Source organism: Schistocerca nitens, chromosome 3 (genome assembly GCF_023898315.1).
Source record: "Schistocerca nitens isolate TAMUIC-IGC-003100 chromosome 3, iqSchNite1.1, whole genome shotgun sequence".
NCBI classification, from domain to species: domain Eukaryota; kingdom Metazoa; phylum Arthropoda; class Insecta; order Orthoptera; family Acrididae; genus Schistocerca; species Schistocerca nitens.
Window position 1 is genome coordinate 948,563,744 of NC_064616.1, and position 20,197 is coordinate 948,583,940.

The 20,197-nt window shown below is 39.2% G+C and overlaps 1 protein-coding gene across 4 annotated transcripts in view; it reads right to left on the reverse strand.

Moving 5' to 3' along the window:
• The window catches only part of LOC126249027 (vinculin), a 286,160-nt gene that overhangs the window by 179,127 nt on the left and 86,836 nt on the right, over positions 1 to 20,197 (reverse strand). For all 4 annotated transcript variants that reach the window (XM_049950637.1, XM_049950636.1, XM_049950634.1 and 1 more), the window contains exon 8: positions 16,979 to 17,170. In XM_049950637.1, the coding sequence (XP_049806594.1) occupies positions 16,979 to 17,170 (192 nt within the window). The remainder of the gene's footprint in view (positions 1 to 16,978; positions 17,171 to 20,197) is intronic.

Sequence of the window (20,197 nt, forward strand, 5' to 3'; positions counted from 1 at the left end):
ATTTGTGGAATAAGCCAGCACACTGGTACTGAAGTTACGGTGGCCTCCTCTATCTCATTATACAAAGCCATAAGACTGGCTGTTATGTGAGGAGGCAATTCATTTGTCTTGCTTCTCTCATGGAGCAATGAGCCGCACCGTGTACTTGTGAATGATACAAATTGTCAGAGGTGTGGAAATACGAACCACACAGCTGAGTGCTGTCATGCCCCTTGTTGTATGATAGGGAAACAAGCAATGGCTGCCTGCCAAATCAGAGGAAAAATGAGTGTGGGGACAGTCCCTACAACCGGCCCTTGCCTACAATATGAATAATGAATCCTGTGAGGAAAGGAGTGATTGCTTTGGTGGCAAACAAAGATTTAGAAGGCAAGCTCAGAGGAAGGACAGCCAAAATGTTAATAGATTCAGGAGCTCAGATCAGAGTTTTATTTGTCTCAAAAAATGATAATTATATGCTCAATCCATTGAAGTATTAGTCTGTTAGGTGAAAAGGTAATAGTATCTGCAGGAACCTGTTCTGTGCATCTGCAAAGTGACTGGAATAAGTATAGGTTAGAAATGACAGTAGTGGGGAAACGCAGATGAGATTTCAATCTCACTTTTGGTAACGACTTCCTAAACCATTTTCAGGTGGTAATATATTATAAAACTGAGCTGTATATGTGGGCATTAAAAACTAGTAACCCTTTCAGAATCAGCAGAGGTATGGGAAAAGTTCTTTGGATTGATGTCAAAACCCAGACATCGCCAACATCAGACTTTCTGGTTGATCTGCTAAGCCATAACAATGTTCTCAACTGGTTGCAAATTCCTGTCAAAAGGGGAATAAGTAAATCAGAAGCATTGGGAAAGAAGTTTCGTGTGCCAATATGTGTCAATAACTTTTGATAAAGAGATACAGAAATTCCACAGGAACTATATAGGTGAGTGGTGAGGAAGTAAGGGAAGCTGAAGTTCAATGTGAAAAGCAAAAGGAAGCAGTTGCCAGTGAGAAATATTCATGCAATTTTGATTATATTAAAAATGAGTTACGAGAGACGTTAGTAAATTTGCTGAGTCAGAACAGAACCTTTTGGACTCAGTTCTTGAGGAATACGCGTGATTATTTGAGAAATAGCAGCATTTTTTTAGCAACTAACTTCATACAGCATGAAATTACCATGGAAAATACTAAAGTGGTTATGTCCAGAAAGTAATGCATCACAATTTTTTGTAACATGTCTACATGTAACAGAGCAGTCAGACCGGTTGGGGAGGATAGGGGTGGCCCTTAGCTTTCCAGCACAGGTCGCTCAGTTGTCGCCATGCTCTCGGACAGTTAGGGCAGCTTCTTCCATGAACCTCCATGTAGTGGTTGCATTGAGTTTAACATGGATAAATCTTTGGAGCAATGGTGTGCGATAAAGTTTTGTGTGAAGTTAAACAAGATGCCACTGGAAACTTTTGGAATGCTTAAGGAAGCCCCCAGGGATGATTGCCTTTCGAGTCAAATGGGTGGGACAAGATGTTTCAAGAAGGCTGGGAGGAGGTCGCCAATGAAGCCCAAGCGGGACACTTGTCGGCATCACGAACGGGTGATTCGTCTGTGCCAGTTACTAAATTCAGACTGTCAAATAAGTGTTCGCTTGGTGTCAGAAATATTGGACTTTCTCAGTTTTACAAGGCGGAGCTCCAGAGACTGAATTACAGGGTCACCTGCATCCGAAAGGAGTTCCATGCATTGTGGAAACTGCTCCGAGACAACGCACCTGCTCACACCGCCTTTGTTGTCACAACCTAACTGACCCACATCAGTGTGACAATGGTGCCACAGCCACGCTTTAGTCCCGACCTGGCCCCAGTGGTCAAATTTTTTTTTTTTTTTTTTTTTTGTTTGCTTGACTGAAAAGGAATCTCAAAGGAAAGCATCTCAAGTAGGTAGACATTTCGCAAACTACTTTGATGGCTTCTCTGAAGAGCATCCTAATTAAGGAGTCCCAGAAAGCTTAAAATGCATAGAAACTGTGCTGACAGAAATGTACTGATGCAGAAGGGTCATACTTCAAAGAATTTTAAGTTGTTGAACCTATCTAAGCAATTCAACAACAGCTGGCTGCAGGGATAATTTAACCTTCTGTGAACTCCTGATCATTACTGATCATTGTGATACCCTACCAAGAAGTCAATTAATGGGGAAAACCCTATAGCCTGTATGTTAAGATGTGAGTGGTAAATAAAGTCATGACCCCTGACACTTACCCTGTATCCTGTATCGATAAAACACTGGACATATCAGGGAGTTCTCCATATTTTACCACCCTTGGCATGCACTCTGGTTACCAACAAATTCTGATTGCATCGCAAGAGTGCACAAAGACCACTTTTGTGGTTCCTTCTAGACTGCATGAGTATCACTGCATGCCTTTTGATCTAAGGAATGCACCTGCCACTTTCCAAAGATTCACTGATTAGTTGTCTCGTATATTTAGAAGACATCATAAGTTTTTCAAGAATAACTGAGAACATGGGGAGAGGTTAAGAAGTATGTTGTCAAGGTTGCAGGATGCACATTGAAGCTTGAAAAATATTTAGAGAACAGTTCTCCTGTAAAATCGTAGGTTCAATACTTGGGACATGCCGTTAGTGCAGATGCAGTTAAGCCAGATCCGGGACCGACACAAGCAGTTGAGAATTTTCTCGATCTTGCTAACTATTATCATTGTTTTGTGAAGGATTGTGCCATGGTGGCTAAACCACTGACAAAGTTGTTGAAGAAAAGCACTGTGCTTGACTGTACAGAAGTGCGAGGCAGCTATGATACAAATTAAGGATGATTTGACACATTCACCTTTGCTGATTTATCCAGGTTTTGGGAAGCCCTTTATTCTTTCTACAGACACTTCAGATTATGCTACTGGACCTATCCTTACACAGGAGTATAAGGATGAAAAAATACCCATATGTTATGCTTCTAGGCAAATGAACACAGCCAAGATAAATTACAGTATTACCAAAAAGGAGTTGCTAGCCCTTATTTTAGGAGTAAACTATTTCAAATGCTATTTGTGCAGGCAGAAATTCACTGTGGTCACTGACCATGCTGTGCTTATGTGGATGTTAAGCTTAAAGGACATCCGTACTTACTTAACTCAGTGGGACTGGAACTCTGGGAATGCAACTAAGTAGTACACAATAAGCCAGGTCATTTACATCACAATGCTGATGTACTCAGCCATAAAGTCAGGGCTGTTCAGACAGATAATGTCTCAATAGAAGAAGCAAAAGGACAGGAAAGAGACAGAGAATTTCACTGGTATACTTACCCCTCAGATTTTGTCACATAAGATGACATGTTATACTGTAAGACCCCACTGGGTAACAGAGCAGTAATACCTAAAGAGCTGCAACAGTGCATAATGGCACAATGTCATGACAGATTGCAGGCATGCCATAATGGGTGATGTGCCACAAATGCTAGGATAACTTCCTATTTCTGGTGGAAAGACAGACAGACTGACATACAGAACAGTTTGCCTTGTGCTCAAAAGGCACCACTGTCAAGGACCAAAATACCTTTGCAAACCCTCCCAGAAGCCATTAGACCATTCCAAAAATTGTTTCCCTGGATATCATTGGTCCCTTTCTACAAAGCACACAGATTAACATATACATACTCTCCATCAATGATCATATCTCCAGGTGCAAAATTCTGACACGCCTTACACATATGACTGCAGAAACTGTTGCACATTGTTTTGTCAGTCATTTACTTCTGCTGTACGAAAGTCCAGACACTATTTTGACTGATGACGGAGTTAATTTTATGTTTGCCTTGTTCGTACAATAACGCAAATTGTTGCGAATCAAAACAATCGTGTACCACACCTTTTCATCCAAAAGCAAGTTAAATAAAATAGTTTCAAAGCTACTGAGAAACAGTTACAATGCAGCAACAAAGGGACTACACTTCCCCAGTACAAACCCAGAGACCTGGTTTTGCTCTAAAATCCGGAAGTACGAAGTTGCCTGTCCTATCACATGGGCAACTTATCCTGTGACTGCAGAAATCTTAGTGTCTGAGTATATTGAAGCAGCACATTTTGAACAATTAAAGCCGTACCGTTGTCCAGGTATGCCACCACTTACGGCACTGTAAGTTCTCCTGCAAATAATTCACAGCAGAGTAAGGACCCTGTGAAGAAGGTGAGTGAGAAAGAAGACAAGCTTTTGCCAGCACACCCTAGATATGCTTTAAGAAGCAAGCATCATTATGCTCCGAGATCCAGGGACTAATTTTGTTTTGTGTACAGAGTAGATATTTATCTTGTGAGACTTGTGGAGGAGTTGAAAATGATTTTTTTGTAAGCATGAGGAATAGTGATACGGTGTTGAGGTTTTTATTTTGTTGTTGTGATTCAGTTAACCATTCTTGCTCTTGGCATTTTGTACATGCTGAGGAAGTGTGTTGGATTGATAGAGTGGTTTTCAGTTGAAGGTAATTGCTGTTTCATTTTGCAGTTGTGCTTATTAGCAAGCTCATTGCGCTTCCATATAGTATACATGTGTGCAGTGCCACATCATAAGTTGTAGTGATAAGTGTTAGTAACCAAACCAATGGTAATGAGTAATGTAAATGTTCGAAATGTGTAGTACAGATTACTGTTTACGCAATGAACAGTTGAGCAGTAAGAGTTATCACAGTTTTATTATACTAATATCATTCAGTTGAGGAAAAGAAGTGAAGGTACTAACAGGAGTTGAAGTAAACCAGTAGAAACACACTGGAGTGGAGGTGCACACTAATGAATGACACTAGATACTGGAAAATTTAAGTTTTGATCAGTAAAGTCTTGTTTACCATGAAAGAGAAGTTTTCCAGATTCACTTGCATTGCTACAGACCGAGTTTAACTAACTGACCTATTATTGTGAGATACAAAGAGTAACTCTGAAACAGACAAATACTTTGCTATATCAACTTAGCAAACATATGCCTTTAGTAATGAAGATCTTTCCAAAACGTGGATTTATCCCCTCATTTGATTCATGGAACATGACTTTATTCCAGCCACACCACTGGCTATGCAGAATATTGCTCCCTACATTTCCATGGAAACACTGACAAATTTGGCATCCCTGTCATGACCTTAAGCTGTTGGCAATCCCGCAGGTTGGGGGCTTATCTATCATCCATAACATGGGTAATTAGTGGAGGTTCATCTGTTAGCAAAGCACCACTAAGATATGCATTTCCATATCTAGCCTGTTATGTGGGGAGACGAGCAAATTCCCAGAACTTGCGCAGCTATGTCGATGCAATTCAAATTCCATAAATGAAATTTATAGCTGCATCCGAAGTCTGTCCGAATTTAGATTCTATATTAACCCTGATACTACACTTATAATTGAAGACTGTTCTGTAACTTTCATCTAACTTGTTATTTATGAGACAAATCTGCCATGCCAAGGGCAGATGCATCAGTTAGTCATTATTTTTAGTGGAAACCACCAAAAATGCAATTGACATATCTTTGATGGAAGAACAGTATAAATGTAACCAATCCAACCTGGATATCAACTTAGTAAGCATTGAACAACCAGAAGAAATCTCTGTATGCCCTACTGTGATGCCACAGCCACTGCACTTGTGGTAGATCGGCATATTGCCGCTGGTCAGTCACGCGGGTGTGCCACAAGGAACTGCTGAGACACACATACCACAGCTTTGATCAGGAGCAACTCTGTGCCACAGGTGCACAATATCTGCTGCTGTAATGACACCATGCAACTGATTTAAGAATTTTACCTGCTAAAATCTGTGTACGTGATCCATTTAAAGATCATTGCAGTATTTCTTATTAATGAGCCTACCCTCAAGTAGCATCCACCATTTCTCTCCCATTTTATGGGAAGAGTTTTGTTTGCAAAATGAAAATGGTTAGGAAAAATTGGTACACCAACTAGTTTGGACCACGCTGCGACTCTGCCACCTTCTTGGTTGACCCACCCTGCAGAGAATGCTATATGTTGTTTGTTCAGACGCAGTTACAGGCCATGCAACTGCAGGGATAAAACTTGCCAGATGCCTCTCTTTGTAGAAGGAACTCCCACTGTGTCTTTCTACTGTCATGTTCTCTGGTCAAAGGAAGCCAGACTTAGGAGGCATTAGGCCTCACATTAACCTACTGAATGCAAGTGGAGTCTGAAGAACTTAACAATGAGACTGAAACAATTATCAGAAACTTCAGTACAGGCAAGAATAGTGAAACTACCCACTGTATCCCATATTATTGCTAGACAAATTATGCAATACTAGGAAACACTTTGTACCTAACAACAAAATACTAACAGCCAAACCTAAGGTGTAATGACACTCCACTACATGGTTGACACAATATGTTCCATTTATGCATCCTTTCTTTACTACACAGTGCAGGATAGCACCAAACAATGTACATGGCTGAAACATACATGAAGGTCAGTTCATGAGCGAGCTCACTGCCTTCACGAAGCAAGCATGTGACAACACCATAAAGTGGACTTCAGTCAGCTAACTTGGCATAAAGCTAGATGTTCTCTGTCACGTGTGCCTGAGGGCACTGCTTATTCAGACACAGCTATGTAAGTCTATGAAAACAATTTCAGTTCTATCATTGAATCAAGAATAGGAAACTAGCATGAAGTACAACATGTTATGACAAGTATCTTTCTCAGCAAGATGCCACACTTTTCAAAAGTTATGGTTACATAGTCATCAGCTATTGCACAACACCTGAAACAATGAGCATCAAGGATAAGTTTGTCGCAGAAGACACTGCTGTTGCTACTGCATCAAGACCACTGACCCAGTACAATGGAAAATAGGGCCTGACAGGTAGGTTGACAGACTATAAGCACAACAGTTACAAAGCTACGCAAGTGAGAGGTGAGGTACAGCACAAAACCTACTTGTAGAGAAGATGCACTATACACTAATTTGGTAGAATCAATGACGCTATCAACTACCCAGAAGAAGCACGTGAGAGAGCTGCTGAAAAGGTGTAGGTAGTTAGTTAAAGATAGCGTCTTAGTAGAAACATACAAGAAGCAATGTTGAGTTTCACACTGGTTTACATGGTATTAATACACAAACCATCTCACACATGTGAGTCAAATGTTCACGATACCTTCACTCTGTTAGGAAAAGTAGGAAATAGTAAAAGATTGTTCCGAAAATAATAGTGATGAGCTAACAAACCCTCTGCTGCTGTGGTTACTGGTAACACATGTTATTTTTATATATGTCACTTGTACTAGCTTACAGTTGTTGAGTTCTGCATTGCCATTTTGTATTGTGTGGACTGTGTTTTATACATTTCGTCCCAGAAAAAGTGAGAGCTTTCCTCCTTCCCTCTGACCTTAGCCATGAGTGTGAGTTATCCATATCTTTACACATCATGTAATGAACTGAATATTACTAAGAGTGGTATATTTCATTGTAGTTAGGCACTGCCATGTATGGGAAAGTATATCCAATGAGGTTACATGGAATGTATAATTCCTTATGTGTTTATTGGAAATAAGTACTTCAAGGGGCCTCCCAGTTGTAGGTTTACCCCTCCTGTTGCGAAATACTTAGTGATTGTTATTTTATGCCTATTAAGGAAGCACATACCATACACACTATAGCGGTATCTATTATTCTCCTTACTGAATTGTGCTACTGAAAAACGAGTGCACTCCGGTACATGGCGTCGCACTATAGTCCCTATCATATGGCAGCCAGTCAGGTGCATAAGTGTGAAAGAGAGAGGTTGTTCCCATGAGATCTGATGGTAGTTACCTAGTGTTTGTTTCTTTTAAGAGTTAATGGCCATGACGTTTACATTTTTTGTAACCATCTTTATTCTTGACATAATTCTTTGTAGCCACGAAATAGATACCTATGGCTTCACAAGACAAATTTAATAACTTTAAGTCACTGAGTACATCCTCATACTTATGCAGACAACAACTGCACCCTCACTCTGATTTACAACATAATAGATCTCTTGTGCATAACACCACTGAATTTTTTGTCAGGCACTCCATTTCACGGCATATTCTTGACAGAAGACATTCTGACATTCTATCATCACTCAAGTTTGTCATTAGTGTTCAGGGTCATTTTTCATATTCCTATGATTACTGCCTTTTCAGAGTAATGTTGTTGTGTTCCACTGCTGATTTGATCAGTACTAATGGAAATTGAGTAAAAAAAGTAGGCTCCTGAGTAGTTCTGAGATCTAAGATTAGATTGCCTTTAAAAAAACTGACCAATCCGCCATAATCACATACACCTTATTCTCCTACTGTGAACACTGGTTTCTGGTTCTTCATGTAGAAGGCCACCTGGTGTAGATGTGCAATATACTGGATTACCAGAACTGCTATGAGCTGATCACAATTGCCTTCTTAGCTCACCACAAATCCTTATTACATTTTCCTCTACATTTAAGTCTGGATTTATTGGTAATACCTATAAACAAGATCCTCATTACTTAGTCATTCATTACAAATCTATTCTACCTATTTCATAATTGAGCAACAAATTTGAATACTTGAGTAAAGTTTGGGATTCCTAGCCTCTGACAATATACTGTTACATCTGCCTCCTTGTGAGTGCTAACTATTGTGACTTCAATCCATCTTTGCGTACTGACCTAGTTCACCACCACCATGCTATGAATGTACTTCATCTTGTGAAGATTCAGTCACTAATTGAGTTCTTCATGTACTACACTGCCATCCTGTGAACACTGCCACTACTGCTAGCCACATAACAGTGCAAAGCTAACAATTTTCAGTCTATTTCCAGCTATCTTATGCAGGACATGCATTTACATCAGTTTAACAATCATCAAACATGGAACAATGATAGGATTTTCTCACTGTGACATGTTGTGTCATCGTATTCTAGGTAGTCAGAGTTGTGCTGGCTAGCGACACCACTGGCGCACTGTGAATTTGTGCTACTCAGACACACTGGGGTTTCTCACACTGCAGTACTTTCATCGTTTGTCACCAGCACAAAACATGAGGTGCTATATCATATTTACTATGTTTGTTAATTTCGTGGGTACTAGACCATTTCAGGACCATCCCTTGCCCTCCGGTATAAGGTTTGAATGGTTAGACAATTTGCTGTACATCCCTCAACGGTCATAATAGTGGCCTACTAAAAGAAATATTACCACTGAAAAAGGTTGCCAATCGCTTGATAGCATGTGGACCTCTATTAGGGAGATCAGCTCAAAGCGTAATGCTTCATACACTATGTGACATTAAACAGATACTTTCCGTTATCCAAGAATAACTGTGAGTATTTCAGATGCCATGCCACTCCATCACACCTGGTCAATGCAGGCAAAGCCATGTCATAAACAATATTCGGTACCCCCTGATGCTGATCGTTTGAACACAGCCCTACAGGCTACATTTTTTGCTGCTTAAAATCATGAGACCTTTGTACACCAGCTTGCGTGACTTTCGTATTTGAAGGTAATCTTCTGGCCTCTACCAGACAGTCCTGGAGTGTAGCTACTGAGATGATCAACAATTGAGGAACTTAAGAAATTGACCCAACGTGAGATAGTCACTGTGTACAGTGAACTGTCAAACCTAACTGCTTCCTTGGAAGTAACCGCGGTGTTGTAAATCCTGTTATACAATATGCACGCAAATCAGGTACATGTCAACACGCATACTACCATTCAGTGCTGAAACTTTCCTGCAGATGCTAAAAAATATTTATTTCCATTTATCGACACCAATGCAGATGATTTAGCCCATATGGAATTCAACAATTCTGCCATATTACTACACAACTGTCAGTAAACAACTGTCACAATTCCTATCCATGCTGAACATACAGATATCAATACCTGTAACTCATGCCAATTGTGAATTGAAATGCTACTATCTTCATTCCTTCCCAGTCACTTGAGCAGCTGTCTAGAACTAGCAATCCAGTGATATTTTAATGGTTAGCACAAACCGTCAAACACACTCGGTTATTCCACTTGATGCTATTCAATCATGCATTCACACTAATTGCTACCTGTGTTCTACCTTACAATTTGGAACTGAGGTAAGCAACTGATAATGCGCTACTCCTAGAGGAAACTAAAACACCTCCTTGCCATTGCACTGTTGTCGTGATATAAGGACCTTGATTCAGTGTTACTTTGTACCACAACCCATTATAGTGATTATACCTTGCTGTACTGATGTGTTTATACCTCAGACCTATCGGGTCACCTTGGCTGACAGTGGAGTTCTGTTTAACAGTTCCTCCTGTGATACAGTCACACCCACTGTTAAACTGGCTGCCCATATAACACACACACACACACACACACACACACACACACACACACACACACACACACACAATGCTAGTATTAAACCCTTTCTACTCTACCTGCCTGGAGCCCCCCTGGTGTTGCCTCACCCTGACATCCTGCTTGTGTTACCAAATAACCAAGGTTCATCTCCTAAAGACTATCAATGTTTTGTTAACTCGGGAACAAGGACAGATTATTCTTGATCATGCAACTGCACATACTGTCGAATGGAACACTAAGGAATACCTACATCAAGTGATTATTCCTAGTGCTACATCTGTTCCTCTAAGTCTGATCAGTATCAGTTTTGTTATTTGGGATCTACATACCCAGAGCTTTTGTAGATGTTGTAAATCACAATCACAAGCAATACCCGAGCATCAACCGTCAGGCGAATATCATGGCTGAAACACACTGGAATATGGTACCTTCCATGCATGACCATCACCTCCTAGATTATGATTAAGGACCTTTTCATTTTTTAATTCTCATGTAACCAATCTGAGTTATCATACAAGAACTGATTATTGCTTTTGTCTACAAACTTCTGGAAGTGTAACCACTGCTCCTTCTTGGTCACTTTGAAAGATTTTCTTTTCCAATTTAAAAAGCTCCCCAACAGAATAAGGCCCCACCAAATGTCGGCAAACATATTCATGGAAGCCCCAAATTCTTGCTATCAATTGTAGCTGTTATCTCATTTTCAGCCCTGTACATGGCTCCCATGGAAGGGGAAGAGGTGAGCATGGTGAGTACACACACTGAGAGGATTACTGTGAGCATTAAGGGAGTTTTCAAATTTTTAAAAATTGATTCATTTTTATTCCTGTGACTCTGGTACTGCATCTTGTGGAACCGTAAAAACTTACACATAATTACACCAGTAACATAAGTTTTTTGCACTTAAAATTCTTTAATACAACTATGATGCCTTAAGATAGGCATAGCTTTGACACATTATAAATTCAATTGTAGTAATTAAATCATATTCAGAAAGAGTATGTCAGGATGACTGGAAAAGGACCTCAAACTATTTAAAAAAAAAGAGGCTGGGGGTGGGGGCAGCTTGCCATGCCACAATGTGTTCCATAAACTACATGTCAACAGTGGGCCTAATGCAATTAAGTGCGTGGCAATCTTAGCTTAATGGCATGGATCGCAAATATGATAGAAGTCTCAATCTGAAGGCAAGATGCGAATCAATATAGTGAATAGATGTTGAAGCAAAGCACTAGCTACCAAGCTACCTATGAGACATGTGCCACACACCAGTGAATCATGTTTGCTTACATGTTTACAATTTTCCCCAAATTATCATGAACTTTCCTCCCATTTACGAGGTGCATTCAAGTTCTAAGGCCTCCGATTTTTTTTCTCCAGACTGGAAAGAGATAGAAACATGCGCATTGTTTTAAAATAAGGCCGCGTTCATTGTCAATACGTACCAGAGATGGCTGCACCGTACGGCAGATGGAATTTTACCGCCAGCGGTGAGAATGAGAACTGTTTTAAATACTTAAAATGGCGACGTTTTCCTTACTTGAACAGCGTGCAATCATTCGTTTTCTGAATTTGCGTGGTGTGAAACCAATTGAAATTCATCGACAGTTGAAGGAGACTTGTGGTGATGGAGTTATGGATGTGTCGAAAGTGCGTTCGTGGGTGCGACAGTTTAATGAAGGCAGAACATCATGTGACAACAAACCGAAACAACCTTGGGCTCGCACAAGCCGGTCTGACGACATGATCGAGAAAGTGGAGAGAATTGTTTTGGGGGATCGCCGAATGACTGTTGAACAGATCGCCTCCAGAGTTGGCATTTCTGTGGGTTCTGTGCACACAATCCTGCATGACGACCTGAAAATGCGAAAAGTGTCATCCAGGTGGGTGCCACGAATGCTGACGGACGACCACATGGCTGCCCGTGTGGCATGTTTGCAAGCAATGTTGACGCGCAATGACAGCATGAATGGGACTTTCTTTTCGTCGGTTGTGACAATGGATGAGACGTGGATGCCATTTTTCAATCCAGAAACAAAGCTCCAGTCAGCTCAATGGAAGCATACAGATTCACCGCCACCAAAAAAATTTCGGGTAACCGCCAGTGCTGAAAAAATGATGGTGTCCATGTTCTGGGACAGCGAGGGCGTAATCCTTACCCATTGCGTTCCAAAGGGCACTACGGTAACAGATGCATCCTACAAAAATGTTTTGAAGAACAAATTCCTTCCTGCACTGCAACAAAAACGTCCGGGAAGGTCTGCGCGTGTGCTGTTTCACCAAGACAACGCACCCGCACATCGAGCTAACGTTACGCAACAGTTTCTTCATTATAACAACTTTGAAGTGATTCCTCATGCTCCCTACTCACCTGAACTGGCTCCTAGTGACTTTTGGCTTTTTCCAACAATGAAAGACACTCTCCATGGCCGCACATTCACCAGCCGTGCTGCTATTGCCTCAGCGATTTTCCAGTGGTCAAAACAGACTCCTAAAGAAACCTTCGCCGCTGCCATGGAATCATGGCGTCAGCGTTGTGAAAAATGTGTACGTCTGCACGGCATTTACGTCGAGAAGTAACGCCAGTTTCATCGATTTCGGGTGAGTAGTTAATTAGAAAAAAAATCGGAGGCCTTAGAACTTGAATGCACCTCGTAGTAACTTAACAAAGACAGGTTTATATATGGTAATGGAAAGTCACCGATGGAATTTAATAATTTAAGGAGTAAAGTTAACAACTCACCAAATTTGTAAAACATTACATTGTTAGGTGAGGAGACACAGCAACATGCATTATTTATAAAAATGTTTAATGGTCTTGATTAGAATATAATGTATGTTATTACATTATATTGTGACCAAGAATAGCAAAATTTATAACAAGCTTACTAACACAAGATTGAGATCCTCTTTTAGCTTTCAGAAGAATCCTCCCCTCCCCCTGCACACACACATGCCTGTACAGCTACAATTGTCATCCAAAAGCTAACCAAGTTCCCAGTCTTGTTGTTGTGTCTATCAGCAACTCAGCCCCTCAACTAATCACTGAGCTGTTATCAGTGAACTGTTATCTTACTCCTTAAATCATTCATAAATGGGTTTAGGATGGGCAGGAAAGAACTAAAACCTTTACCGTAGGATAGACACTTGTGATGCTGGTTATAAAAATTGTATTTCAAAGATTCTGCCAATCAGGTGCTGAGAAATTATAAGCCATACAGAAACCTAGTGCTAAAGGTCTTTCAGATACTTGTCCAAAACAATCAGTACATCAAGCTGTCTCTAGGTGATTTTCCAACCATTGTAACTTATTCCAATGTGTCCCCCCCCACCCTCTCCACCCCTCCCCTGCCACAGTAAACTCTCCATGTTATGGGTAGTCTAGTACTAGGTGTAGATGTTTTAGCTTAACGATTTATTGGAGTGAGTATTTTTGTTTCCAAGTTATTGCTTCTGTCATCCACAAGCTCCCCATTTTCAATTTTCTTAGCAGCTTTTTGATTGATAATTTAAACTGTACAGCTAAAAGAATTGATTTGGATTTTTAACACACCCAAATTAAAACTAAATGTAGCTCATAACCTGCTTTAGATTTAAAGTGGATCAGGTCTACAAATGAGAAAACTCATTACAAATTGTTATCAGTGCTCTTCAGATCAAGACGCTGAAGAAGACAAACCAAAAAACTCTCTTCTGACGGTTTAAGTGAAACTGCATATCAATTTATCATTAAGTTTACCATAATTTTGAAAGTCACAGAGGCTTCAGCATTGTGTATCTGCTTCTGACAGAGGAAAGGAATAGGACAGAAGATGAATGGGTAACTTTGTGAGATGAAATAGTGAAGGTAGCATAGCGCCAAATTAATAAAATGACAAAGGCTACTATAAATCCTTGGATATCAGAGGAGATGCTGAATTTAATTGGTGAAAGGATAAAATGTAAAAATGCATAGAGGGGCCTTTTGAGAAAAGACAAACAGCTCTATGAATATCAAGGCTTCAAATGGAGAAAAGTACTAAGCAAAGAAGGGAAAGCTGAAAGGTGAAGTGAATACGTACCAGAGCTATACAAGGGAAATGAACTTTAAGTCAATATTACAGGAAGGGAGAGGAATAGATGAAGATGAGATGGAAGATACAATACTGCGAGAACAATCTGACAGAGCACTGAAAGACCTAAGTTCAAACAATGCCCTAGAGTAGATGACATTCCCGCAGAACTGCTCATATCCTTGGGAGAGACAGCCATGACTGAACTATTCCCCCTGGCGTGCAAGATGTGAGAGACAGGGGAGATACCTCCAGAGTTCAAGAAGAACATAATAATTCCAATTCCAAAAAAAGCATATGCTGACAAGTGTGAATATTACTGAACTACTGTTGTTGTTGTGGTCTTCAGTCCAGAGACTGGTTTGATGCAGCTCTCCATGCTACTCTATCCTGTGGAAGCTGCTTCATCTCCCAGAACCTATTGTAACCTACATCCTTCTGAATCTGTTTAGTGTATTCATCTCTTTGTCTCTCTCTACAATTTTTACCCTCCACACTGCCCTGGAATACTAAATTGGTAATCCGTTGATGCCTCAGAATATGCCCTACCAACCGATCCGTTCTTCTAGTTAAGTTTCTCTTCTCTCCAATTCCATTCAGTACCTCCTCATTAATTATGTGATCTACCCATCTAATCTCAGCATTCCTCTATAGCACCACATTTCAAAATCTTCTATTCTCTTCTTGTCTAAACTATTTATCATCCACATTTCATTTCCATACATGGCTACACTCCATACAAATACTTTCAGAAACGACTTCCTGACACTTAAATCTATACTTGATGTTAACAAATTTCTCTTCTTCAGAAACACTTTCCTCGCCATTGTCAGTCTACATTTTATATCCTCTCTACTTCAACCATCATCAGTTATTTTGCTCCCCAAATAGCAAAACTCATTTACTACTTTAAGTGTCTCATTTCCTAATCTAATTCCCGCGGCATCACCCGATTTAATTCGACTACATTCCATTATTCTCATTTTGCTTTTGTTGATGTTCACCTTATATCCGCCTCTCAAGACACTGTCCATTCCATTCAGCTGCTCTTCCAGGTCCTTTTCTGTCTCTGACAGAATTACAATGTCATAGGTGAACCTCAAAGATTTTATTTCTCCTCCATGGATTTTAATTCCTACTCTGAATTTTTCTTTTGTTTACTTTACTGCTTGCTCAATATACAGATTGAATAACATTGGGGCTAGGCTACAACCCTGTCTCACTCCCTTCCCAACCACTGCTTCCCTTTCATGTCCCTCGACTCTTATAATTGCCATCTGGTTCCTGTACAAATTGTAAATAGCCTTTCACTCCCTGTATTTTACCCCTGCCACCTTCAGAGTTTGAAAGAAAAAGTTGGAAAAGGAATAAATGTCCAGGAGAAGAAATAAAAACTTGAAGTATTTCCGATGACACTGTAGTTCTGTCAGAGTCAACAAAGGACTTGGAAGAGCAGTTAAAAGGAATGGACAGTGTCTCAAAATGAGAATATAAGATGAACATCAACAAAAGCAAAACAAGGATAGGGAATGTAGTCGAATTACATCAGGTGACGCTGAGAGAATTGGATTTGGAAATGAGATCTTAAAAATAATAGATGAGTTCTCCTGTTTGGGCAGTAAAATAACTGATTATGGCAGAAGTACAGAGAATATAAAATGTAGATTGACAATGCCGAGGAATGTGTTTCTGAAGAAGAGAAATTTGTTGAAACTGAAAATAAATTTAAATGTTAAGAAGTCTTTTCTGAAGGTATTTGTCTGGAACTGAAATGTGGACGATATGCATTTCAGACAAGAAGGGAATAAAAGGTTTTGAAATGTGATGCTACCGAAGAATGCTGAAGATTAGATGGGTAGATCGTGTACCTAATGTGGAAGTACTGAAATGAATCAAGGAGAAAAGAAATTTGTGGCATAACTTGACTAAAAGAATGGACTGGCTGATAGGAAACACTGTAATACATCAAGGAATCATCAGTTTAGTACTGGAGGGAAATGTGGGATAAAATTTGTAGAGGGAAACTAAGAGGCAAAGACAGTGAATTAGTAAGGAAGGCCACTTGGCAGATTCACTGGGAATAAGAGGCTAGTCAAAACATTTACAGGTTGAATATAAATACATGCTGCATACATTTGGTATGCTGTTGTTAGTGTTGAAGGACCTCATTATTCCATGTTTCTTTAACATTATCCGAAGCCTTCTGCATGCTGATTGGGAATAAATCCCGGTACTTCTGTTTTCTTCAATACGATGTCAACACTGTTGAAAGAGTCAGTAATATTTTGGTGTGTTCAAATGAATGTAAGAAACCACAAAAAAGTTTCATTTAAAAATGTGGAAATACCAAAACTGCATTACCTCTCCTAAATCATAGATTAAAAAACCACCCAGGCAAGTACCACCTTGTGTTTTTGTGGGGGTATGAAACATGTACTGAACCTGAGAGCACATCTGAGAATTTATTACACAACTTTAGAAAAGGCAACCCTAATCAGAGTAAAACAAATGGAGTAATATTAACATCAATGTTTAAAATTCTAAATTTACATTCACCCTACCTTTTTTATAAATAAATTACCTTTTTGCCCTCATCAACTATGAGTGCTATTGCACGCTGACCCAAACCACGGTCATCTCGCTCAGGATTTGCCAGCCATCGCCTTGCTTGCTCCAATCTCCCAGTAACAGTGTGAGCAGGTTGTTGGACACCAGATCTCTCCACAGACTGGACAGCTCGCCCAACAAGTGACTGCAATGCTGACAGTTTTTCCTAGAAAACATGTATGTCATATAAAATGTGTGCTACTTCAAAATCCAATAATGAGTTAACAGAAACCACAGTGCAAGCAGTTTCCCTGATAAGCTTCTTACTATTATTTTACATGTATGTTGTGAATTTCATACATCTCTTGTGAAACAGATTCAGAACTCAACAGGAAAACTTTCATGCTAATTAAAAGTAAAATTATAAAGTATAATCTTATACATTTTTATTTATTTATTTTTAGATCTGCTGCATGTGTTTAACGTATTACTACACACAGTCACTGTATCTAAGGCTTTTTTACCTCCTAGCGCCTTTGGTTTTAGGTTAGTAGCTGGCAAAGAGCTAAAAACTCACTTTCTTAGTTGTATCTTCCGAAAAACATTGTGACAACATTTTTTGCTGAAACATGACTAAATAAAATTATTCTACAGTCAGTAGACCCTGCCTCATCATCTCCAATATGCAAAAAATTTTCCACAGATGTTTCCGTAAAAAAAACACGAGAGTTTTAGCAATGGAAGGTGAAATCACCAGTTTTTACAATATTTTACCAAATTATGCATCTTCTCTGCTCCCACATAAAAAGTCATAAATCTGAAAGCTGCTTTTAGTTGCTGAGTGTTATTTAATGCAGAAATTGGAGCCCAGCTTTCTCCTTTAATACTGAGGATTGCATATAACCATAAAAATGATATTCACTTCCTACACAAAAAACTGAAGTTAAATGAAACAACAAGTTTACTGTTACCAGTCACAGTTTTATTTTTTCCACGACGCGTTTCGAAGGTTTAAACCTCCATCATCGGGTGGATTTACATTAGTTAGTATTACATATGTGTGTATGTTGTGTTACGATTTTGGAGGAACTTGTGGCACTGCCTCCAGTGGTCACAGGTTCCTTTTTCTGTCGTAACACTTCACATGTATACTGCCACATTTGTAAGCAAATATATGCTCACACATATTTGCTTACAAATGTGGCAGTATACATGTGAAGTGTTACGACAGAAAAAGGAACCTGTGACCACTGGAGGCAGTGCCACAAGTTCCTCCAAAATCGTAACACAACATACACACATATGTAATACTAACTAATGTAAATCCACCCGATGATAGAGGTTTAAACCTTCGAAACGCGCCGTGGAAAAAATAAAATGGTGACTGGTAACAGTAAACTTGTTGTTTTATTTAATGTCAGTAACAGTCACGGTAAAGCCTAACCTAAAAAGTTCGCATTTAAAAAAAAAACTGAAGCCCTATATGTAATGTCAGGTGAAAATACCCTACTTGTATCTCTTGTTGTCATATTTCCCATAATTTTTCACAACAAAGAGTGCTCATTAAAAGTGTTTTGGAGGATTCTTTAATGTGGTACATCAATTAATTAACCTGCATATTTTCCTACTATGTAAGCATATACACTAAAACAACCAAATATGGCAATTTAGCTTGGAAAACAAGTAAATCAACATGGTGTCTGCTCGGTTTTTTTATACCAGCCAGTCACTGCACAGGACGCGTGACTTCACAAAAACATCTCTACTGTTACTGTTAATTTAAATCATAAACAGTCTGAGCATACCAGCCAAGGACAACACAGTGATCATCTAGTAACAAAATTCTTTTATTATATTTTTCTGCCAATGTATCATAGCGAGTTTAAACTTCGTAGCAAGTGATCATAAAATGAGCCAAGTAAAAAGAAAGAAAAAGGAAATGGCAAATACTAGGAAACTAAATTACTGAATGTAACTTCTATAAATAACTACACAAACTTGAATATGTTACATACTAACTAGTCAAAGTAAAATTAGCAGGTCAGTAGGGCCATTCATAACATAAAAATATCTGTGCTCTGGTTGTTGGGATGAAGACTACCTGTGTAACTGTATGAAGTGTGTAATTACTAAATTGCAAATATAAGATTAAAAATATCTGAAATATAAAACTGATTGTGAGAATGACTTAAGAATTACAAAAAGCATGGATGTGTTTACAATGAGAGCATTTGTGTTCTGTTTGAAATGTAGCAAGGTGAAACAGCTCCACTAACTATAACCCCACTCCTTAATTTTTTCCTTCTTTGCTGCCCTCTATTTCATACATAACATGTGTATCGTGAATATGTGAAATATTCAATTTCTTATTCAAGCTGTATTTTTTAAAACTTGATTATTCTTATATAATTTGCAGTCTGCAGACAAAAAATGTGCAGATCAGGGATGTCCTGAATATGGGCTACAAAGGGATTTAATCTGGCCCATGCTTGAACAGGAGTAGTGCACGATTCTTTCTGCTCATGTAATTCTAAGAGGTGCTGCTATGAACACTGTACACTCAAAGTACATCAACATCACCTTCACTTGTTCATAACTGCAGAGATGTCCGCACAATACTGCCATGGAAATCCCACTGGAGCACTTTGGCTGCAGGTAACTGTGACTTACTGGCAGTGTTTGCAGTGATAGTGTGCTATTATTTCAAGTTTTCTTTGTTTGTAATATGTGTGCAATATGTAGTGAGTGTTGTACCTTCAATAAAATGTAGACCATGAAAATTTCATTACTGAGAAAGGCAACATACCCAGGTGTCTGTAATGAAGTTATTGCTGTTCTTAAAGAATACAATATTCATTGCCACTATGGTGCACAGTTTGAGAAATTCAAGGACAAGGTAAGTGAACATAAATTCAAACACTGAAATGTGGACTTCATTTTTAACAATACTTTTTAGGAAACATATTCAGGAACATGAAGCCATTGCAAAAGTAAGTTTACGAACTGCCCATGAAATTACGAAACACAGGAAGCTATTCACTGGTGGTTATTATTTAAAGAGATGCATTTCAATTACTACTGAAGAACTATTTCCTGACAAAACAAACACTGTAAAGCAGTTACTCTTTTAGCAGATACAGATGTCCATTGTGTTGCAGATATTACTTGTAATTTATCAAATCAGTTACAAGAAAAGGCATCTAAGGTTGCTTGGTACTCAACAGCCCTGGACAAATCTACTGACATCTCTTGA